Source organism: Dermacentor andersoni, chromosome 2, assembly GCF_023375885.2.
Source record: "Dermacentor andersoni chromosome 2, qqDerAnde1_hic_scaffold, whole genome shotgun sequence".
In the NCBI taxonomy this organism is placed as follows: Eukaryota; Metazoa; Arthropoda; class Arachnida; order Ixodida; family Ixodidae; genus Dermacentor; species Dermacentor andersoni.
Window position 1 is genome coordinate 104,030,723 of NC_092815.1, and position 27,094 is coordinate 104,057,816.

The following is a 27,094-nucleotide window of genomic DNA, read 5'->3' on the forward strand; positions in this document are numbered from 1 at the left end:
TACACTACTCACTCCTGCTAGACACAACACAAACACGCAGCGACCTTAATGAAGTATCAATTACACGCTAGTTGACACGCTGTCTATGTATATTTCCGCTGAGCACCGGGATTGAAGCGTGGTCCTGTCTATGGTGACATTATCCGTCTACAGCCTCGCTCATCAACACCGCTACGCCCGCTTATTCTGTTACGTTGACGGCGACCGTTGTCGTCAGGCTGCCGCCTCATTCTGAGCTTCGCAGTCACCAGAGAGCACAGAAAGCCGTCTTTACAAACAAACCACCGGGATTCGAGCCCATCTCCCAAACGCACCATGTTGCATTTGGGAGATGGGCACGCTAACCATTACGCTACCAGCTGCCTCCACCAATTTCTGCTTATCTGCCTTCCCACTTCACGTTTTTGCCTCAGACGCAGGCAGAACGGATGCAGAACGAAAAAAAAAGTAAGGATTGCTTGATCCGCCAGCTGACACATGAACTTAACTTTGACAGGTTATTGTCATTGGAGCGCATGTAGGCTTGCGGCTGCGTGCAGATTGTGGGTCCCCTTAGCTTTATTGTAAATTTGCTTTCACCGACTCTTTTCAACTAGAACTGAAATGCCGGACAAAAATGAGACCTACCGTTCAATTTTTTTTTTCTTGTTTTCTAGGTTTAAACCAAAAACTCTCATTTACACAAATAGTGATTTTTTTAAGAAATGGCATAAGGATTCTATATTTCGAGGTCATGTTGTGTCAATAAGGGCCCGCACGACTTATCGACGAAAGGGCATCACAGTGCCGATGCACGCGGCAGGTTACTGAATGAAGAAAACAGGAAACGACTGTTTTTCAGTTTTCGCAACATATTGTACACAGAACACAAGGCACCCACCACCATGGCATTTTATTTTTGACAACAGCGACACACAGTGGCGGACTGATATACTTCCTAAAGGGGTTTCATTTTATTTTTTCATCGCAGAACCGCAAGCACAGGTTGCGTCGCGCGTATACCACAGCCACGTGCTGTGGCCGCGCTCCTTTTTCTCTAACAATGTGGCCCCCGGCGGCTTCACGCGCTCCCGTAGGTGGCGGATTGGGCTGTCACTCCAGAAGTTTAAATAGATAACCTCTTTGCATAGAAACGACGGCATGATTGTTAACATTGTTGGCTTGGATATGTCTGGCACGACGCCCAAGACCCTGTCTTCAGACGCGTTCTTATGTTTGCGTTCGCGTCTCTGTCTTGAAGGGACGCGCACCCTAACTTGCTGCAGTGGTGCTTGCGTTGACCGTATGTAAGGCGAAAAACGCGGTTCTAAAATGTCTGTTCACTAACTTGTGCAGTAAACCCATGTTTACAGTATTCGCGCAGTATAGTAGTAGTATAGTAAGAGTCACGAGTATGGCATCCGTAACCGCAAGCGTCATGTTATAGCCGTAACTTGTCGGGACAGCGTAGTTGTAATCCACAGGCCCTGCCACTAAGGAATACGTGGCTAGGCATGGCTGATGAATAAGTAATTGCGAAGATTGGTTTTCAGTAAAGGTTTGTTACCAAGAACGGCGGGTGCTTATACTGCTGCAAAGGACGGATGCTGGACGGTGACTCCAATCATTTTCTCGGCACATCACACATCTACACTGGAATTCAACTGGTTTCACCAACTCTTGCTTATATTCTCTCGCCCCTAAGCTGCGACTTCGCCTGCAACCCGGGCGTCAGCTTTTCCCCTTTGTCCCCCGCTTCTCTCCCAATTTGCTAAGACGTGCTTCCACTGATGCTTGCTCCTCCTTTTTCTCAATAAATGAGGGCATTCATTCATGAATTCCTAAGTTACTGCAGAAAATAGCGTGTCTTTATCTCCTTAACCACCCTGTCCCTCACCTGGACTCTCCCATCGCAAAACAGTTTCTGTGTTGCAAATGCCTGGGCGTCACATATACAATTTTCTAGGAATGGCCAGTAGCACGGCGGGCAATTTTAGGTGGGTGACGAGACAGTATATAGAACACCTTCTCTGCCATATCCACACTCAGTGCTCTGCTTCGTGAGCTACTATTAGCCGCTACGACGAAGTACGAAATGAAAGAAACCTATCTGGGCTGGTCGCGGGCAGCTCTTTTTGTATTCGTGATGCGTCGATTTGAAATATATATATTTCTTATCTAAGCCTAAATGACAGCGATATAGGCGAGGTGAGTTACGGTAGCTCGTTGGCCTGGACTAACGACGCTCTTCACGCAGCACTTTCGTCTTATGTGTGTTTGCGAACGGGAATGAAAGACAGGAGGGTAACACGCCTTCCTGAAATGAAACATTCGGAATAACCCTTTGTTTGGAGGTTGGACATATGTCGAGGGTCCCCGATACGAACCACCTGCAAGTCTGTATGACCTTGCAAAGGGGAACTCAGATGAAACGTTGTCAAACGTATATGCTTTTAATTATCATAAGTATGTCTTTATATAAATTCGTTACCATGAGGTGAAAGCGACTAATAAGCATTTAAACTTTCTGTGTTATTAAAACATCGTGTTAATAAAAGGTTGCTGTGCTTTACAGCCCCCCAAATTAAAAAGTAAGATATGAAAAATAAATTGGTGCGGTAAATGTGCAAACGCAGACGCAAGAAAAGGCTATAGTCCGTTTCCCAGTATTCACTCAATGAAGATGGAGCACCTCTATACTCTCACGTTGTAGTAATGTCAAGAACAAAATACTTCCGAAAGAGTCAGTCACGAATGTTACTCATTATAAGATGAACTTGCGCTGGAAAAGAAAATAACACTCAAACATAACGATGGCTGCACGCAAAGTGCTTCCTCTGATTCCGATCTACGGATCAAGGCGTCGGTTCGTCAGATTGGAATGCTCGTACATTGCAGCGCAATCTCGGGTCGTCAAATGTGATGGAGAATGTACGCCAGTATTCGCTTCACGCGCGCAATCTGATAAGATAACGCTCTTTCGCTATTGAATCCGTGACAACATACTGGATATTAGAAACACATGCAGGCGCATCTTGAACTATCTGATAACTTTGGAACTGTGGTTAGACGCTAAAAAAAGCCCCCCCCCCCCCTCCCTTAAAAAAAAAAGAGTACAGTTGCTTTCAATATTAGCTGAAACATAATGCTTGTGGTTTAAAAAGGGCCCCCAACACTGCACAGCGACGCCGACATACAGGAAATTCAAGAGCGAACCACTTTCCAATTACTGGTATTTATCAAACCAGCATATCGTGGTTCAATGTAGCCCTGTAGTCCAGGGGCCAGTTCCACCAGGGTACTGTGTCGGAGCTCATGTTTCATGTCAGCCTTAACTGCCAGAAAATCACAGTATTTTTTTCTTTAGATCTTATCATTAGACAGCTAAAATACATCCAGCGAAACCCTCACCTTAATATTTCAGTACTTTTCGTTCTAACGTACATATCCGTGCTTATCCATATGTTACAAAGTACTGAAAATGTACCCAATGCTTTCCTCCAGGAAGCTGTTTTTATTCCTTATGATGCCAGGAAACCGAGCCTGATACCACCAACGCTCAGAAACCTAATCGGGAGCACGCACAATGTTCTCGCACACCTTGTGGGATGTGCCGAAGCGCTGAGGTGCTTCTTGTATAATGTATGAGAATCGGTTGTAAAGACAGACGTGCAAGGTTGGGCCATGTGCTTAAGCTCATGAAGTTGATTTGTGCCAAGATAACCTGTCCAAGCTTTCACACTTACTTTATGAGAAGTCTACAGCACCATCAATATGCCGGCTGCTTTTAACTGCACGAAACAAAACTATTGAAACGATACAAACAATGTTAACATCATTTTATCATTCGAATATTCAGATTGGTAATCTCTAGATGGGCGGTGTAAGTTGAGAAGTTGTTTGCGTAATTAACAAAGCTACGTTAATTAAATTTTTAGTAATGGTTCTTATGTGGCTAAAGAAAATGAGCAGTCCGCAGCCCGTCCTCGAGATTATGCAGCCAAGCGAAAAACTTTCGACTAAACATGCTTCTGTAAGAGCCATGCGAAAAAAATTTTCCAAGTAAACACTCTTGGAAGGCGTAACTGACGCAGGAAAAGAACATCTGTAAAGCCACAGAAAGAACAGCAGTTCACGACGGGACACAATGGAGGAAACACACACAAACTGCGCTAACTTTAGGCGCTGTTCTTTATGTGATAATGTAGCAACTAGCCCGTCAGTCATTGCTTCCAAACCTGTAAAGTCAACCTGACCACATCTAGCCTTTTGTGATGCTGTCATCAATAGTATGGCCCCGTGAACATGTTCCCCGTGGCCACATAGTCGCATTCCATTTTTATTCATGCTGCTTTCTCGAAGGCAAGCATTTTAAAGTTTTGGTGTCAATGCGGCAGTGTACGTGTGCCGCCGAAAGCTTGCTTGGTCGCAGAAGCGATGCATGACGGAATGATGGTGCAGATTTAGCGCGTCGCTGGCATCAAGACAATGCGCGGCCGCCAAGGGATGGAAGATAACGAAAGTAAACAGCTTGGTAGCTGCTCACGGAGCCGTGCCGATGGTGACGGTGCCATCATGACGAAATCTGAGGCGGCGATATTGATGGCTGCAGCGTTTTTTTTTTTTTGTTCTTTTATTCTTTTTTTTACAGCGAAGTCGTTAAGAGGAAGCTTTAACACGGGCCCTACTCCGACTCGGCCTATTCAAATAGATGTAAAACGCCGAAACGCTTTTCTTATATAACCCCTGGACCGATTTTAATGAAATTTGTTGGATTCGGGACAGAAAGGTAAATTCTAGTGACTATTGGAAGCGAAATTTCTATTTAGGACTTGAATTTTTGTAAAAGATATTCAAAAATTCGAAAGTGCGAAAAGTACACAAGCACGAAGTTTACAAATTATTAACTCCGCATCAAGAACTGATATCGCGGTTCTGTAAACAGCATCCATTAGACAATTCAAAGCGGACAAATCCAATATGCCGATTTACATCTTACGTGAAGTCATCACGTTGTGAACAAGGGTTGTGGAAAAGCTGTATTTCAATATCATTAAATTTTTTGAGATTTATGCGTAATATATCAATTTTGTCTGCTTTAGATGTGCTGTTAGATACAATGTACATAATTGTGACATCATTTTTCATTGCCGAAAGAGAGTTGTAAACTTCATGCTTTCGTTTTCTTAAAATTTGCAATTTTTGACAATATTGAATAAACAAATGATGACCTAAATCAAGAATTCGAAACCAACAGACACTAGATTTTAAGTTTTTGTTTTAAATGCAACAAACCTTGTCAAATTAGATGCAGTGGCTGTCGAGAAAAACGAATTCAACTTTTACATTTATTTAGATAGGACCACCAGAGCTAAAGCTTCCTCTTATGGGCTACTTTCCCCACTATCGCGTCCGCGTGTAGAGCCAAATCCCGAAGATAGCGTAATACCGGCCCAACCCGCAGCGGTGGTGAAGCATGCGTTCAGCGCTCCGCATACTTAGGCTGATCCCGAATGTAACGCCATGCCGGGGAGACCCGCGGCGGAGATGAAGCAGGCGTTAAGCACTCCCCATACGTGGGCCGATCCCGAAGACAGCGCAATGCGGGGCTGACATACGGTGGAGGTGCAATTCGCCATTCAGGGGCCCACATACACAGCTTTGCAGGTCATGTTTCTTCACAGAGTGGAAGGGCACTGAGATTTTTTAGTTATCCGCGTTTATCCTGCATGCGTCTGCGATCAAAACAAGAAGCAGGTATGCCTGCAAAATCTAAGGTGGTGGAAGCAGGTGATAGCGGAGAAGTTAGCATACCCAGCCCCTGCACGTACTTATATCTGCATTGACATGGGTTCGTGGTAGTGATAGCGACCAAAGCTCTACTTTTTCTGCGTACTCTAGTCATTGTGAAACTAAGGATGTGGTTAGCATGCCCAGTCACTGAATGCGAATTGCAGCAGTTGCGAGTGGTGGAATCCCGCTGGGGCTGATTGTTAAGAAAGCTTCCTTTCTCTGTCCACTCTCGTGATGGTGAAGCTAAAAATGAGGAGGAGGCCTGACGGACACAACGTTGATCGTCACCATAACAGAATGGATGGACGATCTGCGGAAAGGACAAGGCACACCAAGTTTTTAGCACTTGTCCTACAGTAAAGCGCTACAATGGCAAGTATGCCCTCATGGGAATGGTAGACCGAACTGCTTCTCACTGCTAACACTGGACTGATACTAAGAAAATACTCCGTCCGCCGGCACCACGCTACACTGAAATTAGCAAAACAATGTCAGTTTATAAACTGATATTGCCAATTATCTGGTGTCCTCCTTGTGTGTGTGGAGGGCATAAAGGTCCTGGCAATGAAATGGCAGTATCTTCGTTTTTGCTGCAGTTGCACACAAACAAAATTCTTTGAAGTGATCGGACAGCGATCTACCGGTGGAGAGGACCAACCCACAAATTAAAGTAATTGCTGGTTTCAGATCTTCCAATGTACTTTATGCTTAGCTACCATCTGTTATATTTTTCTTTTTGTGCTCTTATAAAGAAGAAAACTCCACATTACTACAATATCAAGAACCCTACACAAAATAGACTGGCTTTGAAGCTGTGACCACGCACCGCACTTTTGTACATTTAGCACATGTAGTATTGGGGCAACACGTTTGAGCAATATCATTAGGTTTTCGGTGAAATCACTGTGACAGGTGGGAAAAACTCGTTGTCATGCCTGGTCGAAATAATACCATCTGAAATCTCATTTACTTATATTCATTTTTGAAAAATCACTATAACCGTTTATACATTTGCTTCGTATGAGTTATATACTAGCTTGCCTCGTCAATCTCAAAAATGTATTCTCTTTTCGGGAGACGGCCTTCGTGAAAAACGACGCAACATGACAGTAAAACATCCAGCAAGGTTCTATCCAATGATGGGCGAAATTGTGCACTGAGAGCGTGTCGACTAGCGTGCGAGTGAAAGTTGAATTATGATCGTTGTAAGCTTGTGTTGCCTCTTGCACGAGCGAGTAGTGTTAGCGATGACATTGGTGTGAAAACGGTCAGCTCGGTCTGCGATTTGTTCTTGTGATCTCCACATTGAACGTCGCAGTTGTCACGGTGAGAGTACTTCTGTGACATTATTAGCCCAGTGGGCTGGGAAGGCTCGAGTGGTAGCTCACCTTGAGGAGTATTAAGTAACAATTATTAATGTACGTACTTTTGCGATAATGAAAAAGATGCAGAAACACTACTGGTGTTGTCTAACTATTCGTAAACGGGCCCCCAAATTTCAATTGGCCCACCCCTAAATTTCAAGTTGGCACACCCTCAAATTTAAATTGGCCCACCCCCAAATTTAAAGTTGGCCACGCCCGATTTTCTTTTCTCCCAGCCTTAAACTTGGAGTTGGCCCAATCCCCAATTTCAATTGGGCCACCCCTAATTTTCAAGTTGGTCCACCCACGAATTTCCATAAATCGTCCCCCAAATTTCCATTCGACGCACCCCAAAATTTAGCTTGGCCCACCCCCATATCGCCCCCAAATACAGATTGGCCCGCCTCCACAACACCACCAAATTTATATTGGCCCACTCCAATACCACCTGCAAATCGAGGTTGACCCACCCCCATATCAGCCCCAAACTAACGCTGGCCCAACCCTCGATCACCTCAAATTTAGGATGGCCCACTGCAAATCATCCCCCAATATAGGTTAGTCCACCCATCCCCCCCCCTATTCAGCTTGGCCCAGCCAAACATCACCCCCATGGTTAGGTTAGCCCGTCCCCATGTTACCTCCAAATTTAGGTTGGCCCACCCCCATATCATCCCCAAATCCAGGTGGGCCATCCCCATATCAGCCCCAAACTTAGCCTGGCACACCCCTCTATCACCTCAAATTTAGGATGCCCCACCGCAAATCACTCCCAAATTTAGGTTAGCCCCCCTACCCCCCCCCCCCCCCCCCCCGATTCAGCTTGGTCCAGCCCCATATCAGGCCCATGGTTAGGGTGGCCCATCCCCCATATCACCCCCAAATTTAGGTTCTCCCACTCCCATATCATCCCCAAATCCAGGCTGGCCCACCCCCAATATTCCCCCAAACTTAGGCTCACCCACCCCTATATCACCTCAAATTTAGGTGGGGCCACCCCCATATCAGCATCAAATTCAGCTTGGCTCACTAACATTTCACCCCAAATTTAGGTAGGGCCACTCCCATATCACTACCAAATTCAGCTTGGCCCATCTCTGTATCAGGCCCAAATTTATGCTGATGCCACTTCCAATTTCAAGTTGGCCACCCCAACCCTTTTTTTATATATTTATATGGGAAATGCGTCAAGCTTTTGGCGTTACAGACACGATTTTGCTACCAAATTGCTGGGGTACTCGCCAAAGAATGCTGCGCATTAAAAGCAAATGCACCGAACGAAGGACACCATATGTTGATCCTAAATGCTGACGGCTAGCCAAGCTAGCTTCTCTGTAGAGAGACCGGGGCAGACACAGCACGGGACATTTATTCAAATGGTTTTTTACGGCCACACCTACGGATTGATACCACTTGGCTGTAGGGAACACATTAACAGTAGCTATTAATCCAGACGCTGCGCATCTTCTCCTAGTTGGTGCATTTCTTATTTCGATGAATCTTTAGAAATAATTAACGTTCGGGCAGCGACTCAGCCTAGCAGACCCTTTGTTCCACACGAATGTTGTATAGGATTGGCACTGGCCACCGGGTGGCATTGGGGCACAGGTGGACGTGATTCGCTCGGAGTGTGTGCCATTAAGGACAGCCGAAAGTCGAAGAAAACGGACCTTCCAGAAGAACGCAATAAGAATAGCCATTTTGTTCTCCCACGTTCCACGCTACAAAGCACGAAAGTTTTTTTTTTTTTTTTTCATAACACAAAGCCATGCGCAAGCTTCTAGTTAAGATGTCCAATGAATAAAATCTTCATAAAACCGATGACTTAATGAACACGATACTGCTACGTTTTATGAAGGAAAAATAGAAAGCATAATATTTCAACAGCACCACTGGAAAACCAGAACCGAAAGCAAATTTTGAGTTTTTTGTTTCTGCCATTTGATAGGAGATTATAAAACTAAGTCCTATGCGGCTTTAAAAAAATGCGCTGCGGAAAAACCAAAACCGAAAGCAAATCTTGGGTTTTGCGATTCTGCCATCTAGTGAGAGACTACAAAACTAGGCCCAATGCGGCTTAAAAAAAAGTGCGAAGCGGGAATCGAACCACGGCAACCGCGACGGGATACGAAAGGTGCGCGCGATTCTACCACTCGGCCACGGCTTCCGAGACTTCGCGCAGTGGTACGCTCATGTTTTTATAGATACCACGTGAATTTTCACGACGGTGTTACAAAAAACGCTTTTGGGAACAGTGTTGCGCCATGTGTGGAGAGTCGAGATAGGCATCAATCGAAAGCTAAGTCTCCGGACTACATACGCTGCACTGCGTATTACGATAGACGTCGTAGGTTAATTACAGGCACCGTTCGTGCCTCGAAAATCGAGTACAAATTTTCGTCGTTTCCATAGGCTTCCATTGCTAAACCTTTAACCGCTGTGGGAACAAAATTCTTACGCGCCATAGCGTGATCACTGCATTTGGATCGTGTGGATTGTCTTCCAGAACACGTCTGTCGCCTGCGTTTTTCGATAATCGACCTGCAGCTTTTGTTATTCGCGAAAAACCCGATCGTTCCATTGAAAACGCGCTAGCTTCGTGCCGGGGCCGCTTGGGGCGCTAGTTGGTACGTGTCCACTAAAGCTGGATATGTATACTGATAGTACTGAAGCATTCAATCTGTATAATACATGTAGTTAGAGGTATTAAGACAACAGTAACGCTTGCGAACGAAATTGATTTGTGTCGACGCCAACGTATAGCGAACCTATTTTTTAATGCCGTAGTTTTAAACGTTTTGCGTAGATTACTTCACATAGATAACATTCAGGTGCATACGACTCGTCCGTTAAAAAATGACGTGTTGAAGTGTGTACTGGTGTCACCGTATGTCGACGGGGACGGAAAGCACATACTGGATGGTTGGGCTTTTTCTGACAGAAAAGGGCAGAGGAGCCGTCATTTCAGAGGTATAATGTATGTGTTTTAACTCCTTTCGACGATTGCGTTATGTTGTTCCAGTGTGGTGATCTTTAGAACGTGTATAAATGTGTAATCATTAGCAGGCGTCGGGGAATGAAAAAATAACGCGAATTTATCAACGTGGCTTACAGTGCTCGTGAGCGGAATGTATTTCGTTTTTTTTTAAATTTCTCTTGCAGTTAGTGATGTGCAATAACTTAGAAGAACTGCACGAGTACATTGATCCAGGCCAGTTGACGGAAGATCTCGGTGGACTGATACCCTACGACCACGAGCGGTGGATGGAGCAACGAATGGTGCGTGCTTCTTTGTTTGAAAAAAGAAAGTCATTATTACTCGTGAGTGTCAGAGCGTTTCTTTCTTGTTCAAAGGAAAAATCAGAACTTAATAAGTCTAAGTGCGCGACAGCTGTTTCTGTCAGATGTGGGCGCAATGCAAGAAGTCAGAATAATGAGTATTGCGCGTGCAAACGGCAGAAAACTCATATTTCTTTTAAATAGGGGCCACTCTGTGGTTGACGTTCTCCAAACGTTTGAAGTAGCTAAGATAATAATGTGCTAGGCGAATAATTGCTGAATATTTGTCTTCCAAGTTTTATACTTTATACACAGCACGTAGTTCTGAAAGAACTTGCAGCATGAATGATACACCGTATAGTGTTTTTTGTTTGCCGCCATGGAAATGCAGCACCAACAGGAGAGCTTAACAGTGTGCGGGACAACTGTTATTTACAAATTCCTTAGCGAAGTAACATTCTTTTTGTGTGCATTCCTTGAAACACGTCAATACAAGATGCACTACGCAGCTGCCATCCCGTCGACTACGATTGTATTCAGTCTGGCCACAAGAGAACGTCCCTAGAATGTTGGTAATATGAACAAGTGAGACGTTGAGATGCACGCGTTGGCAGCAATACAGTTTGTCTTCATTTGCTAAATGACAAATGTTCAGCGTATATAAATTGCTGATGAAGCGTATAACACTCCATGTGTTGGACGAAACACGCGTAGTTGAAACAGATGGCGCCGTTTTTGTGCCCCTGTACCAGTGGGCGTAGTTGGAAAAGGATGGCCATGGCTACACGCCAATAGCCTTGCAAAGGCACGAAGTGAATGTAGCTGCATCTGACAGCTATCTTTCAACGTGTCTGATGCTGGTTACATTACTTATGTAAAAGCGGTGGAAGTTGACTATGCGAAGCGAAAGAGTACCAGGCCTTTAGATCTGATAAGCTCTCGCGCCAGTGAACAAGACTAACAAATTGTAGGTCGGACGCCCTACAATTTTTGTCTTTGTCTTCTGCACGTAGCGAACTATCCGTGCGGCTCACCCGGCGCTTGCAGGTGCTTCCAAAGGTCGCCGAATGTTGCGTGCATCCGCGCCACTAAGAAACTTCGGGAAGAGACGGAACTGCTCCCTCTCTCCCCCCCCCCCCCCTTTTTTTTTTGAAAGGAAAGTTTCCTTGTGGGAATACTAAATTAATCGTAGCCAAAGGTCCATTCGATTCGCTTTCCGAAGTAATTCAGCGGGTGTTGCACATCGATATTCGTTTCACCAGTGCACCGAGGCGGCATCTGCGCGTCACCATTATCTTCATATCGTGCAGGCGCGTCGTGCAGGACAGCTTGACGACAGCATTCCCTGTACTCGCACGAGAGGTGTGGTCTAGCGCTCGCGCAGGAGGTGCTGTGCCGGTGCTGTGCCGGAATTGACATGAAACCGGAATGAACTAGTTCAAAAAGTGCAGGACGAATCAAATATGAGCCTTATATGCAGAGCCGCTTTGCGTCTGTACCGAGCTCTGAGCAGTTAAAAAAGAAATATCGGGTCTCGCATTACCGTGGGTGTTTTATTATGGACACGCTGTTAATGTCGATTATAGCATAGGCAGCCATAGCGAACTGTGCGCCTTACGCAGTAGCTGCTTCACAGAGAGAGATCCGAGGATGGGCGTTTTGTACTCCGTAGGATGTTTCGAACTACGACGTACTCTGATACCTTGTTGTTATTTTATGTGTGGGCTAGATTTCTTCACTCCTTCTTTGGATACGACCATCACATTGTTTATCTTTGTAGACGTGGTAATTCGTCCTTCAATGTGCGGCCCACTTTTGCAAGGAGTGCACCCTGTACGTGCATGCCGTAGCCGATATATGCTCACGTATAATCGCCACCGTGGCTGGCTCGGAATCACTCATAAAATGTTTATTCCTACTGTCATTCTGCGCTTTGTGGTAGCGCCGTTGTTTTGAGTTTCTTTGTAATGTTGTGTCGTTTAGACTGTGCAGAAGTATTATAGACAGATGCTGTATATATGCTTGTAGCTTGTGCGGAATATGTGTGTTATATATGTACATTGTTAAATGTATGTCCTCCCGAGATGCGTTGTACATTATGTTGCACTCATTGCCTACAATATTTGTCAAAACTAACTCGGGAAGCGATTAGTTAAAATATTCATCCTAGATATAAAGCCCGGTGCATGTGTAACTGTACAGTTCCACAAGTAATATTCAACATTCAGGATGCTGCAGCAACATAAAAATGTACTACACGTAGTTCTGTCTTCACCTCTGCGTTTTGGGATGAAATGTAGTTTTTACCATAGCAAACATTAGGAAACGGTTACTTTTTCCATCTACATGGAGATGCAGTTCTTGGCATCTAACATTGGTATCTAAATGCCTTTCGCGTTCGTAGCGTACCAGAAGACAATAAAACCAACTTGAAAAACGATTATATCTAATAGCCGTATTCGGATCTCGGGAGGTTAGGCTATATATGTACAAGGAAGGAAGGAAAAAGTGGAGAAGGAAAGGCACGGAGGTTAACCAGTTTAGCTTAACCGGTTTGCTACCCTACACATGGGAGCGGGATGGGGGGATGGAAGATGGGTAGGAAAGAGAGTGAGTACAAGAGTACGTATCAGGGGTTACGTATATATAAGAGTGTATTGGAGTATCTGTGCAGAACACTTCATGAGACAGGTATAGCTCTGTAGATACGTTTTATCTTGGACCTTAGGGACAAGGAGTTGGCGTGGCGCCGCATGTGTGCACCAGCACCTCCTTTCTATATTTCAATATTTATGTAAAAAATGCAGCAGATCCCGCGCGTTCTGCGAACTGAGGTTATCCAAAGCAGTCTGATACTCAGCATCGTTTGGGATTTTCACAAAGCGTTGGCAGCTGGATCAACTTGTTTTTGTAAGGCGAACAACAATGTGTCTGAAGCAAGCATGTGTGGGACGACAGCACCATGATGACGGTGACGCCAATCATGCGAAGCCAGCGGCATTATTTCTACTCGGGCCATTTGACGCGAGCGTGCGACATGCCTATTCTCGGGCTCAATATACTACTGGAAGGGTGTAAGTAGTATGTGTTATACAATCGTTAGTATGTGTGGCGATGTCGCGTGGTGTATGGGAAAATGGCGATGGCATCCGTGCGCACTCTTGCGATGAGACGTTAAACCTGTTCAACCTGGGATCATCATGAAAGTCGGGCACCGTTGCACAATTCCTACGTAGCGTCAGCCGCTTCGAGGGAAGTACTGGGGAACGTGGCTCATTCCCGGAGATGGTGCAGTCTAACACAGCGTCTCAAAGCGGGTGCTGTCACGAGGAAAGAGCACGGGAAACTGGCACGTCACACACGCGCCCGCTATCTCGAAGAGCTAGTCGGTTTCGTCGAGAAAGTAGTATACATGCGATCGTGGCTTATAGTGATTAGAGCATTGGGCTGCTGTGCTCGAAGGCAGATGTTCTACTCTACTGGAACACCCGCCTACTGGAAAACCTACCGTGAAACGCCTGAAATGAGACAAAGAATGCTTCGCATTAAACCCCGCTCGACCTAACGCACGAGAAGTGAATTGCGAAATTTCCTTTGCAGGCGGTGGAGATGTTCACCGGCAGCCTGAAGGAGGTGACCGAGTGTGTGCGTGAGGCGACGCAGCGGCTCCGCGACACCGAACTGCCCAATGACGTGGGCTCCACGGTGGAGCTTCTGCGCGCCCAGGGAGGCCAGTACCAGGAGCTGAAGGAGGACCTGCTGAACGCGTCGCAGCACGGCCATCAGCTGCTGCGCTGCGTGCGGCCGCCGTCGCCGGCACCCGCCGACCGGGCGCTCGGAGCGCCTGGGTCCTCGTCTGCGACCACCCAGAGGCTCGTCAACGTGTGCGCCGTCGAGCGGCTGCTGCAGCAGCTGCACAGCGCCGAGCACGGCTTCGACGCCTTCTGGAGCGCGCACCAGAAACGCCTGAACGAGTGCCTCGAGCTGCGCAAGTTTGAGCAGGAGTTCCGCGAGCTGCAGACCAACATGGCGGCCAACGCGCGGGAGCTGGCCGACATGGAGGCCGTCGGCGACTCGGTCGCCCAGGTCGACTCACTGCTGCACGAGATGGACGAGTTCCGAGCGCTCGCCGAGGTTCGACACATTCCTATTGCGCGTCTTTGCGGGCAACTAAGGGGTTTTATGACTAGACGCGCTGCTTCGTGGCGTAGCAAAGGACAGGAAAGTAACAGGGTAAGACAGATAACTTGTTACACCTCCTTGGCTGTTCTTTGGCACACTACGAGACACCACGTCTAACCATGATGCTTCGTCGACATGACTCTGTCGCAGAATTTCTTCGGGTTTCGTACTGTTCAGCTGCCTACAAGAAAGCGTTGTATTCCTACTAGCGCCATTTACATTATCTATAGCCAGATCTTAAAGAGAGAGGGTCGGGCACAGGCATTTGCTTTTGGATGAGGGCATCAACTTCTCACTACAATGTTCAACAGGGAGAAAATGTTCTCATTGACACAGCAATCGTTTTGCAGAGTACTGTGCATGATAAACAGCACAAGATTGGTCGGCGGACACTTGCGGTAGTTTCTTTAGATTGTGTAAACTAAGCAGATACTTACTCTTCGAGTGACTGCAAATTGTTGGTACCCTGAGGGTGATGACCGTGTAACCCAGCTTACATTGGTTGGATTTACTGTACTTTGACCATAAATACAACGTGGCTGTTACGACAAAATGAGTGGGGGTGACTCGTATGTTAAGGGTATCAATTCTGATTACAAATACCCGCGTGAGCCGCCTAAAGGCCATCTGCAATGTAAAGAAAAGGGCGTCGTTAGTGAAGGAGAATGCAGGCTATTGGCGCGACGTCTACTGATCGTGAATTCGGAACGTGAGACTTTGCAGCAATGGTAGGCAGGGTAAACATTTGCCGTGAAGCACACAACTGTGTAATATGCAGGTTACCTCTGAGAAAGGCAGCTGTTTTTTGCACAATACTGCAATTGGGTTATAAAATGTAACCTTATAAAAAGCTTCTGATAGTTTGGACTGCTACAAACGCAACAGACATACAAGCATCAAAACCAATACCTTAGTCCGGACCAATCCTGTTATACAACTGGGTGCGTCTTTAAGCACTGATAGTTATTCGTAACCCGTGGGGTGCAGGAGGACCTTGAGAAAGCAGAGCAGTTGAGGCAGACCGGCCGCGAGCTCATCATGGCTGGCCACTACGCCGTCGATTCAATCGAGCCCAAGTGCGTCGAGCTGGAGCGCATGTGCGCAGACTTCCAAGAGAAGCTTCGGCAGCGTATGGACGTATTGCAACGCTACCGAGACCTTCAGGAACGCATAGACAAGGTACGTTGTGGCGTGAGTTTCTGCAGTCGTGGGTACTATAGCGGCATTTGATGACACCGTATATTGTCTTGCCCACTGTGAAGAGTAAACTGTTTGCGCTATGATTTACACTAGTTATTTAAACTAAACAGGCTTCACCGTTTACATATTGACTAAAGATCTAAGAGCAACTGATGTTTACCTGGTACGGCTGTAATGCGATAGCATTGAGAGAGCCTATTATTATGAAATCCTACTATCGACGTCCGCAGGACTTCTTCGACCTCACTGTCATCTGTGAGTTATGACATTCTGATATTTTATTGCTGTGTACGAGGCTGTCATTTTTCATTTATGGTCAACCGAAACACAGCAGCACAATGACCACTTATACGGCAGAAGCTTTTTCTCTGTAGATTTGCCGTAGACTTCTGTATGCAACGGAAATTACATCATCTGACAAGATGGCACCTCGCCCGCTTCGGGCCGGACGGGTAGCCGTTTCAAACCCGTTTGCGCCCTTCACTGAAGGGTAATGGCGTTGTACTGTAGATTCTGGCTGTGCTTTATCTCATCTAGGCAGCAAAGTTCGGACATTATCTCGACGGTATCTTTTGCGATTGGTTCTCAATGTGGACGGATGGGGGCCCAGCTTATGGTTACACACATTCAGCTCGCTATGCAACTTCAACAGAACAGTGCCGCCATCAGTCGCCGCTACGGAAAAAGAAAATAGTGGAGCGCATGTTGCGCGGTGAGTAATGGCGCCACTTTCTCGTTGCAGAGAAATCGCTAACATTTGAGCCGACACGAACTTGCCATTGCCTTGGATTTACGTATATTGAGGCAGCATACGCCAGCATATATGCTACCTCGCTCGTGCATCCACGCTCGGATGTGTCTAATTGATTTTACAGCAAAAGCAGTTTTTCTCGAGGTCTTCCGCAGACATCCGTATTACGGCAACTAAGTCATCGCCCGACATGGCTCAACACAGTACAGCACACGTGTATAGAGTCGGCGTATACGTATAGTCACATATCTTGCCATTACAGATGCGCCAACCACCGGCTCTGTTTTCTACAGAATCAAGCAACGAAACAACAAACAAGACCTAAATATCCCCACCGCCAATATGCGTCGTCAATCATGTAATTCCTTTAATAAACGGAAGCAGTTTCTTCGGCTATTTTTCGAATCTTAGGGCGACTACCTTTCTTTCGCTCTTTCCCGATTTACGTACTCAGACTTCATCCACAAAACGTCACTTGCTCTCGCGCACCCGAGTTGCGGGGTGCGTTCCTCACCAAATGCCAACTAAACTCTTTGAGAGGCACGTGTTGTCGCGCGAGAACTGTATGGTGTCTGAAGCTTTAGATGCTGTGGTGGTTGGGAGCACTGTGTGGCTGTTCTCCGACGTCTGGTATGATGGTTCCAGTCCGCGGTTGCCTCCAAAATTGGCTGTGCATCTCATGTCGAGAACTGCCGAAATGTACGCCTCCTCCAGGAAGAATGCGCATTTCAGTGCCATATAATTGCAAACCTATTATTTTCCACTACTTTCGCTTTTCATATGGCACTCAGCCTTATGCCGCTTCTGCTGTAACCTAGTTTGGTTCAGAAGTCAAACAGTCCTAAAATATTTTGTTTCTCCTTAACATGATATATATGCACCACAGCTATCGCTATCTATAACTCAACACACTCTGACGATGTCTATGGCTAATAAACGAAACAGGCGTGCCATTTACGTGTGCGAACAACATCTATCGCTTTATTGCAACCACCTTCACAGTGCGAAGTGCGGTGGTAAAGCACTATATGAAAACAGCTTGCGCCGCACGCTCACGAAATCGCCGCCGCGCATCCTCTTACCTGCCTCCCTTCGCCTCATCACTCTGTTGTTTCTCCTTGCCCGTTCCGTCAGTTCCTCCGCATAGGAGGTATGTCACTACATTGCCAAAGGCCAATGCTGAATTTGTATAACGCTACCACAATGAAACCTTTGCGAGGACGCGTATGGCTTGCCCTGATGTCCGTGATAGGCCCACCCACGCGTTTAAGTACACTGCCGTTGGCTGCCTTCGGAATCGAGCCAAACTACTAACATGGGTAGGACGGCTATAGCGGAGCTTTGACCTGTGTAATACTGTCACATTAAGCCTACTGCAGTACGTGCGATGTCACTTTTCTTTCCCGCTGATTACAGTACTTACACTAAAAACTCAGTTGCTTCTAGATCAACTTTTTTTCTGTGGAAGTGAAACACTTTAGACGTGCAAGAAGCCACATTTAGTGACTCGAGACTTGTAAGACAGGGCAATACATTAAGTGGCACGAGCTACATACTTGCTAACTTTTTATTGGTGGGAAAATATGGAAGTTCTGCAATTAGACATCAGGTTGTGCACTGCGGGAATAAACTTTTGTTCTAAAAATGTGTGAGCCTGAATGGAATATGCAATTCAGTGAAGGTTTCTAAGAATCCAGCGAATTTGTGCAAGCCACGTTGACAAATGTTCAGGCCGGACTTAGCATAAAGAAACAACTTCAGAAATGTGCTTCAGAACTCTGTACACATGCTGCCGGTACCTAACAACTCTGACCGTGCATGCAGGCAAATAAATGGTGCAGTCAAGGTGTGGAGCTTCTGGCTACATTGGATATTGAGCGCTGCTCGTCACCAGAGTTTGCTCGCGCAGCTCTTCAAGACTTGGACACATTCCTCAACAGCTCTAGTGAGTTCAAGCTGGGCGATCCACGCGAGTTTCACCGCTTCTTCAAGGACTTCATCAACAGTGAATCGAAGCCACTCCTGCAGCAGGTCTGTACACTCCCTATGCAGCACTGCTCATGCTCCTAAACAGCATGTCAACTTGCACATGGCTGTTGCGTTTCAGTTTTACTGGCGTCAGACAGCCGTAAATAAAACATTAAGAGATCATGAATTCATAATCATACCCATTAACTAAATCATTTCAGGGTGCAGGCTTATTAAACTTCTTTAGTTTATGCACAATATTTTATCTGCTTTGTCAGCTAGTTAAGATAGTGTTAAACGGATCAGTTCACACTGACATTAGTAATTAGGACCTAGTACCGCTTCTTGTGCCAGCAGCTTTCCATGCTATAATAATGGTTGTGTGGTGCCTTTCAAGTGCAGTGCTGAGAGGTTTGAGGCAACAATCAAAGGTCCTATTTATAAGAGAACCATGCTATCGGTATTATCTTTATCATTTTGCATGACTTACACTCAAGCCAGCAACTAAACAATACGTAGTGCTGACTTTATTTATACATCTTTTTAAAACCAAATTCTATTGCCTTTCACTTAATGCAAACCTTCCAGGTTTTAAAAAGGGTGGACGACGTTAAGCTGATGTGCGAGAACAAGCAGGCGAGTCTTCGCAAGCTGGTTGCCCGACAAGTCAGGCCTGTCCAAGCTGTTGCCCCAGAGCCCTCTGCAGTTCAAGATTCCCTGGCTTACGATGCTGAAGCACGCCTCTATCCTTCCAAAAAGGCAGCTCCCAAGGTGCTTCGTTCTCACTAGGCGCGACTGGCTTTGTCATCTAAGTTTGTTGCCTTCTTGTGATCTTTCTTACCCTGGGTTCTGTACAAATAGCTTAGCAGATTTTTACCACCAAGTTTGCTGTCAGCTGGTTATTACTAAGTCACTTGTGTGTGTATGTATGACACGAAGGTACAAAGTGTGCAATGGTGAAGTGTGCAAAGTTTTCAAACATTCTGGTTTCGTGTCTGATGTCCAGATGGCTGGCAATGCTTGAAAAGAAAAATACTCTCATGAATTCGTACATGCATTGGCAAGAACACAAACATTGAATGGGAATGTAAGAATTGTATGTCCCACTTAAGAACACTGTCTACTGAACAGTGTAACGACAATACTGCTAATGCAAACGCTGTTTTCCAGAAAAAGAATGTTTACAAACTTCTTTTTGGGGGCCTCTAATAAGTGGCATTTTAATTGTTTTCATGCTGCCATGACAGTAAAATGAGAGCTTTCACTTGCGATTACAGAACCATAGCGGTAGGGAAAAAATTCACCGGTGCAATGTGTCTTTGACATAGGTTCTTGCTTCATTTAAGAACGGCAGCGTTATCACAGGATAGCTTTCACTTCTTTGCTTGAGTATTATCCACCCAAGCAGTAGCCTAAACAGGGCGATTTTCAGCTGCTTCAGATTAGTGGCACCCATTGTTCTGCAAGGGCAGGTGGAACTGCAGGCTATGTGAGGTATTGGGAAATGCCATTTCACATATTTTACTAAGCGCCGTTTTTCCCTATGAGTATGTTACAAGAAACCTGCATTTTATGTTCTCTACTTTGTTCTTTGTAAAAATGCACGTAAAATGGCAGTCTTGGATCCTTTATTCTGTCACAATATTTGCTGCTAAATATCCCCCTTCTTTGTCTAAAGACATGTGCAGTAAGAGTCGTATCAGCCACTGACTATATTTACCATATCCAGAAAGAACTGTTAAGTTTTCTTGTGCATTGGAGCCACCTACTGTTTACAAATCAAATAGGTGTGGAGATCAAGCTTTTAGATTGAACATTTCGACGTGCTTTGTAGTTAAGCATGTGCAATAGCGCCTAGTGTTGCTTGGTACAGGCGTGTTAGTAATGCAATGTATTGTGCATGCTAAATTGTGTTGTGCTGACATTCATGCATGAAGAGATTGATATTTTCTAGTGAATGTTTAGTTTTTCATTCGTTGCCTTGCACTTTAGTTTCTTAGATATATACATTCTATAGTGCTTTTATTTTTTATTTGTTCTTCTGTATTGTTTGTATTGCGTGGCCATATTTAAGGTAGAATGGGATGTTTGCTGCATAAAGTGACAGTGCTTTCTCATAAGGCATTATTTGCATAAAATAAGCTTTTGAATGTGATTTTATATAAATATTTTTATGCATCTGTTAAGGTACTGAATCTCATCATTAGAGCATCGCTAACAGCATCAAGTCTTTATTTTAGAAACCTCCAGTCTGTAACCAATTCATGCATGATGACATATGTGTAGAATGCAAGTTTTTAAATGTTGTGCGTAGGTTCCGCCCTAATTCCTTCAGGGTACTGGGCACGCTTGTTGAAGTCAATAAAGATTGTGATGGTGGTGGCACACGTCACTAAACTCTGTGCATGTTGCTGGTCTTATTTGGTTCATGTTTGGTTCTCATTTTCGAATGCACGAAGACTTTCACAGCACATTTCTCCTTCTCACCTTTGATTGACAAGGGTGAAGCAGCTTTGGAAGCAGGAGGTAAAGGGTGGTTGTCTCCCCCAATATTGAATATTTTTCGAACAATACTTAGGTAACATTCCTTTTTCTTTACTACATTCAAGGAAATATTGAGAAGGTACTCTGCTGCTCTTGAACTGGAATCACATACTTGATCTGTCCTTTGTTGCTTTAGAACATTTCTACCGGTGAGTACAACAGCCTTGCTTGTTTTATTCTTTGCTGAATATTATGGTATTTCTACTAATGTTTTGCACTGAGCAGAAAAAGAAGCATCTGTTTAACTTCTGCTTCCAATGATGCATTGTGCCTGAAGTGAACGTGATTGCAACTTGATGCATCTTGAAGACCATTTCCTGTCCTATGTCGTGTGTTCGTTTGCATGTTTGTGTAATAACTGGCATGTTTGCAAGAACTAACAGTGCAAGGAGCTAAATCGAGTTACACTTGCCTTATTAACCATGTGCTTTCTCCGAATTTTTCTAATACCGCTTTTCATTGTACTCTTTCGTCAGCGTGTCAATCATGGCCTGCACTTCCCTGTAGAGGGCACAATCTTTCAAACTAATAATTGCTCTTTCTCTAATACCTTCAGGCTGTGCGGTCTCCTAAAATGAATGAAAGCTTAACTGCGCAAGAGTCTTAATATAATAGTTATCGCTTTAGTGCAACAAGAAAGCCTATCAAATGTAGTTGAATAACCACGCCTGAATTTTAATTTTAACCCTCCTAGTGCCGTGCGGATTGCTCTGTGTGACCATGCTTTCTCTGTGTGCAGCACGTAGAAGTTTGCTTTGCTCAAAATGAGGGAGTGGACTCTGGCCTGCAGTCTCTGGAAATTCTCCAGGACAAGAAAGGGTGAATGACTCGATTTGTTTAATTCTAGTTTTAAATTGTCGCCGAAGATTGAAATCGGGCACCTTTATCAAACTTGAGCTCCGCGAAGAAGTGGGAGCCTTTGGAAGTAAATACAATATTCTACGTTTTTGTGTGCTATAACCCGCTCGCGGTAGCCCCGTGGCTATGGATTTGTGCTACCGAGCTCGCGGGTTCGAGCCCTTGTGCGGAGGCCGTATTTCGATGAGAGCGAAATTGAGAAAACGCTCGTGTACTTAGATGTAGATGCACGTTTGCATCCAAATCTGTTGCTTAGATGTTTTAGATGAACGAACCCTCATGTGGTGAAACTTATTCCGTTGTCTCCCAGTGCGGCATGTCTCGTAATCAGGATACAGTTTTGGAACGTAGAACCCCCAAATTAGGGCATTTTTTGCTCGGCTGAGTAAGATGAGTCTTTTATTGCGTTGTGTATCGTAGCAAGCTGAATTTCGCTAAGGAAACTGCGGAATGCACTAAGGTTCCAGTTCGGTCTTTTTTGGCGACCCGTTACAAGCATAGACAGACGTTGGACAAAAGAAATTACAGGACACACTTGTCACTAACTTGCAACAGTTTATCTTGAAGCTCTTTACTCACCCAAAGGGTTCATTGTGCATGCCACAATACAACTGCACTACAGACTTCAAGTTGCTCGTGTTGTTTACCCTATATCACACCTGGGCACGGCCGATCTCCGATTGGGCCAGCTCCTAATCGCTAGTCTGATTGCTAAACCGTCAATGCTCAGAAAGAGGGTTAAAGTTCATTATGCTGCTGCTGTTACTTGGCGTATAGAGTGAACTCTTTGCCTTTTATAAAAGACGGTCGCGAGTTTCGAAGTAAGCTGTTGGGAATTTGAGATGAGTGTGTTCTCTACCACGTAGCGAAAATTTTAGGGTCCTCTGTTCATGTTATATTCGTTACACTCCTGGCTTATTTCTTCTATGCTGCATATGTTACCTACGCTGACGCACCCTGCGCTATCGTACATGCTTCACACCACCGATACTGTCGAATTTCTGTGAATTTGAGTTTATTGACAAAAAGAGAAATTACAAAATGCGCCTATACCTTTCTAGTGGATGTGCCTGCACGAAACAATAGCCTCTAAGAGGAGCAGTTACATTGCCGTGCCGATAAAGGTATTACACGCGGTACTCGCGAGTCGACCATTTTATTCGAAATCCGCACGCACGTAATTCAAAAGTGCTCTCGCAACTACATGAACGCATATCGTGTGTTCTTGTATTGCGCTTTCATCGCTAGCAGCACCGGAGAGTGAAAATTGCTTGCGGTGTTGATATGGCGTGCCATATTTTCCACCGATCTTCTAACGCCCCATTGAAGGAGAGTTGATTTCGACGACAAGAACGACAAAGAAATGCAGTACTGTTGGGCCAAAGGGTCCCTTTGATCTTTAATTGATTAGCGCCTTTTCTGTAGGCAGTTGTTCAGGAACCCCTGGCGCTTTCATGCAATAAACATCTAACTTATCAAATTTGCTACAAAGCTGGAGTGCTGTACGTGCTTTGACACAAAGCATTGTCAGCGACAACAGTAAGCGTGATGACTACTTCACCAGTGACGGAATCATCGGCGTCAATTTTCCCGTTGCAAGTGGTATTGGCCACTCACCTTAGTACTCGCGTGGGCATAGAAATTAAGGAGGCTTCCATAGTGGCACCTCGTAGCAGGAATCCAGTTTATTCCGGCTACGGGGTGCCACTATGGAAACCTCCTTGTAAAACCGTACTCAGTTTGAGAATATGGTAGTGGGCATATCACCTCCAGTAAAATACTTATACAGTGTTGGTTATTTCTATAAATATATAGTTGCAAAGTTGCATGGAAGCTGAATTCTTGTTTCTGTACCATCCTTTATTCAGAACGAGGTGAACACAGAGGCCGTTCGATCAAGGCAAAGGAGGTTAAAGTCTACAGGACCAGGAGACTTACTTGTCAATGTTCTCGTACCACCAGAGTTCCCAAAAACGTCCTTTACGACGCAGAAAAACTTTCTTGTTAGCTTGGTCAATTCCGGACTTTGTGGCGAGCAGCCTAACTATTTTCGCATTTTCTATGATTCCGTTTACAGTGCACCGACTCAGCAGTTGGCGCAGGGCAGTTAAGACACAAGCAGGAGAAGTAAAACATTGTAGTTAATAGATTAATTTAAAAGCATAGTTCACTTTCACTCCCAAAGGCCTGTATCGCACGCCGACCTAATCGAGCAAGCTAAGATGTATCCTACCTCAAGTACAGTATGTTTGGTTTTGCTGGTAGGACTTGAATTTTACTTTTCGGGCTTAAGTTGTTCATGATGCTTAGTATTTCTTTTATTAGTTTTTCTTTAGTAGCAGAACAGCGTTTTGCTAATAATTCTGTAGTCGGCGATGAGAAAGCAAGGTTGTGCTCTTATATCACGAATGACCGTGGCGATAGGTTCACACCTGGTGCAAATCTTATTTTAGAATAACCTTGTCCTAGGTTTGATATTATGTAAGTAAATTGCGGAGAAGCCAGCTTCACAAACCTTAACTATCGTACATACCTCGGAAGATGTGTCTTTTGAAAGACGCGTCTCAACTGCGACCTCCACAAGTTCCTTTCAGCTATCACGAGAAACTTTGCGAGTAGGCGTACTACAGCTTTAGACATATTGCTTTATATAGAATAAAAACAACTCAAACTTCCTGAAACCTGTGAACAGGCTGTGCGAAATCACAGAGTATTACGATGTCATACGTGTTTATTTCGGAAAGCAGTAAACCCCAGGGAAACAGCGCTAAAGTATAAATCTCGAGTTACGCTGTGTACATACGAAGCAGGACGCTGCTCCGAAGCAAAGCAAATTTTATTTATGATACAGGAAATCGCTCAAGCATAACACGAGGCCTAACTGATATTGTCTGCTCCGAGGTGTTTGACATACTATTGCGAGAGCAATTACATGGACAGTCCAGGCGCATTTTTTTCCGTCGCCATCGCCGTGAGGTTTCGTATAAAGTCCAAGGGCGATAAACTCGTCGCCGCGCGCCGTGTGCTATATGTGCAAGCGAAAGCGCGCGAGGGTGAGCCGGCGCTCGCGGGAAGCGAGGGAAGCGGGCAGGAAGCGCGCTGTCTTCCGTCGCATGGAACGATCCGGGGGGAGGGTAGGGAAGCGGGGCGCGTTTTACTCCGTGCGGCCCGGCCGGGCCGCTGTATCTTGAAAGCCATCTGCGACGGGGACAGAGTCCGGACGCGCGCTGTGTTTTCGCGGCTTAGTTCGCGTTTATGCGAGACGCAGCACGAAGTTCAATTCGCTCGCTCCGGCTGCCGCGCTTCCTCACTCCAGCATTCTGACAGTGAGTTTCCGCAGTCATCGAGGGAGATGTGTTCATGTTTGCGCACGTGGCACCATGCTTGGTAATTTAGTTGGTATGTCTTTGTTTGCATGTTTATGCGGCCGATGAAACTACTATCCTTGCTTCGTATAGCTAGATGTCCACTAATTTGCTATCGTAATCGATGCTTCGCACTTCGGGCGAAACTGCAACTTCTTTTTAGTATACAATTTGCATGCGAAAAATGCTTCTTTACATGCTTTACGTTTCCATTAAAGAATCGCAGGTAGTTATAAACTAATTCAGAGCCCTGTATTCTGCTCGTAGCATATGTGTTGCTTTGGGACGTTCATCTTTGTCGCCAGCCTATTCCAAATCAGTGTAGAACGAAGGCCACTCCCAACGATTTCCACTTACTACTGCCTTGTATCTTCCATGCAATAGTTCCAATTTTCCTAATCTGATGACACCACTCAATTCTCTGCCGCCCTAGAGTGTTTTCCTTTCTCTAATTGTTATCTGCACTACGCATCACATTACCTGCCAAGATTTCATCATTGCGATTAGTCTATAGTGGGATACCACTTATACGTATTTTCTTTCTAGTCCGTGCTTAAGTCGTCCTGTCTCCTAGTGCTACGCCTATCATTTTCTTTTCCATCGCCATTTGCGGGGCCTTTCGCTTCTCAGGTTTCTTTATTTAGCCTCCAAGTTCCATCCTCATTGGGTAGTATTGACAGAATGGATTGATTATGTGGATTTTTTCTCAATGTTATTGGTAGGCTGTCATTAATGACTTAAAAACGTACGCCACGTGCACTCTAGCCCATTTTTTTCTTTGAGATTTCTTTCTCAAGGTGCGGCTTCCTTGTGATTTCTTGGTCCTAGATGAACGTACTTCTTCAGCTAGGAGAGCGGGACTACAAATCACGAAATATGATTTAATTATTGCCATCCAGGCTGTTGAAGGTTACCTTAATCGTCAAAAAACAGAGCGACGTTCCTGGAAAAGCTTTCTTTACTGTCCCAGTGTTTCGACTGGTTTTATAAGTATTCTTCTCATTCTTTTTGCGGTTCGACATTGACTCTCACGAAGCCACGCCGTCGCTATCACCGGCATCGCCCACTCGGCAGGACGTATATGACAACAGAATTGAACGAAAAGAATTTTTCCGAATTGCGACCTTCTGAATACTTTTCGCTAGCATCCAGTTAATTACAATGGGTAGGCTCTGCTTCGTTTCCTGACATCCTTTTGAAACGACATTTTTTCGGTGCTTTTTTTGTGAAGGACACTGGTTGCTGTTGAATGTCTAGACATTTTCCTTAATTACTCCCCGACGCTTCCTCTACACGAGTGCGCATTGATATACAGACAGCTTGCTTATATTCCGAGGACTGCTGAATTGCCTGGTTAATGACGTGGGTGTTATGCAGCGTTAAATATTCATTTTTAAATCCAGTCTATTATCTTCGTGGCATGAAATGTAGTGTTTCTCTGTTCCTATTTGAAAAAAAGCCGTAGCGAGTATTTTGACCACTACTTATAGCAATTCCATTAATCTTATTCTACAGATCTCCAATGTCGTCTTTATTCTCGATTACTGTTAATTTAGTATTATCCCAAGGGTCTTGTACACTTCAAGTGATGAGACGTTGCGTGCTAAGTGCACTTTTCATGTGCTGTGTCCCCGCCGTCCTTTAATAGGCGCTATATTGTTTAAGGGTGTGCGAATATTAGAAAAGTGGAATACGAATCGAATATTCGTCGCTATTGTATTCAGAAACTCGCTATTCAAAGCAGTCAAATATTCGTCACTATTCAAATATACGGAATAACTACACTTATCGGAGTCTACCAGGAAAAAGAC

At 45.0% G+C, this 27,094-nt stretch overlaps 1 protein-coding gene across 3 annotated transcripts in view; it reads left to right on the plus strand.

Moving 5' to 3' along the window:
* Nucleotides 1-27,094, plus strand: part of LOC126541509 (guanine nucleotide exchange factor DBS-like) — a 331,349-nt gene that overhangs the window by 271,869 nt on the left and 32,386 nt on the right. For all 3 annotated transcript variants that reach the window (XM_050188294.3, XM_050188296.3, XM_050188295.3), the window contains 6 exons: nucleotides 10,299-10,415; nucleotides 14,016-14,549; nucleotides 15,585-15,776; nucleotides 18,373-18,579; nucleotides 19,105-19,287; nucleotides 21,800-21,879. In XM_050188294.3, the coding sequence (XP_050044251.1) occupies nucleotides 10,299-10,415; nucleotides 14,016-14,549; nucleotides 15,585-15,776; nucleotides 18,373-18,579; nucleotides 19,105-19,287; nucleotides 21,800-21,879 (1,313 nt within the window). The remainder of the gene's footprint in view (nucleotides 1-10,298; nucleotides 10,416-14,015; nucleotides 14,550-15,584; nucleotides 15,777-18,372; nucleotides 18,580-19,104; nucleotides 19,288-21,799; nucleotides 21,880-27,094) is intronic.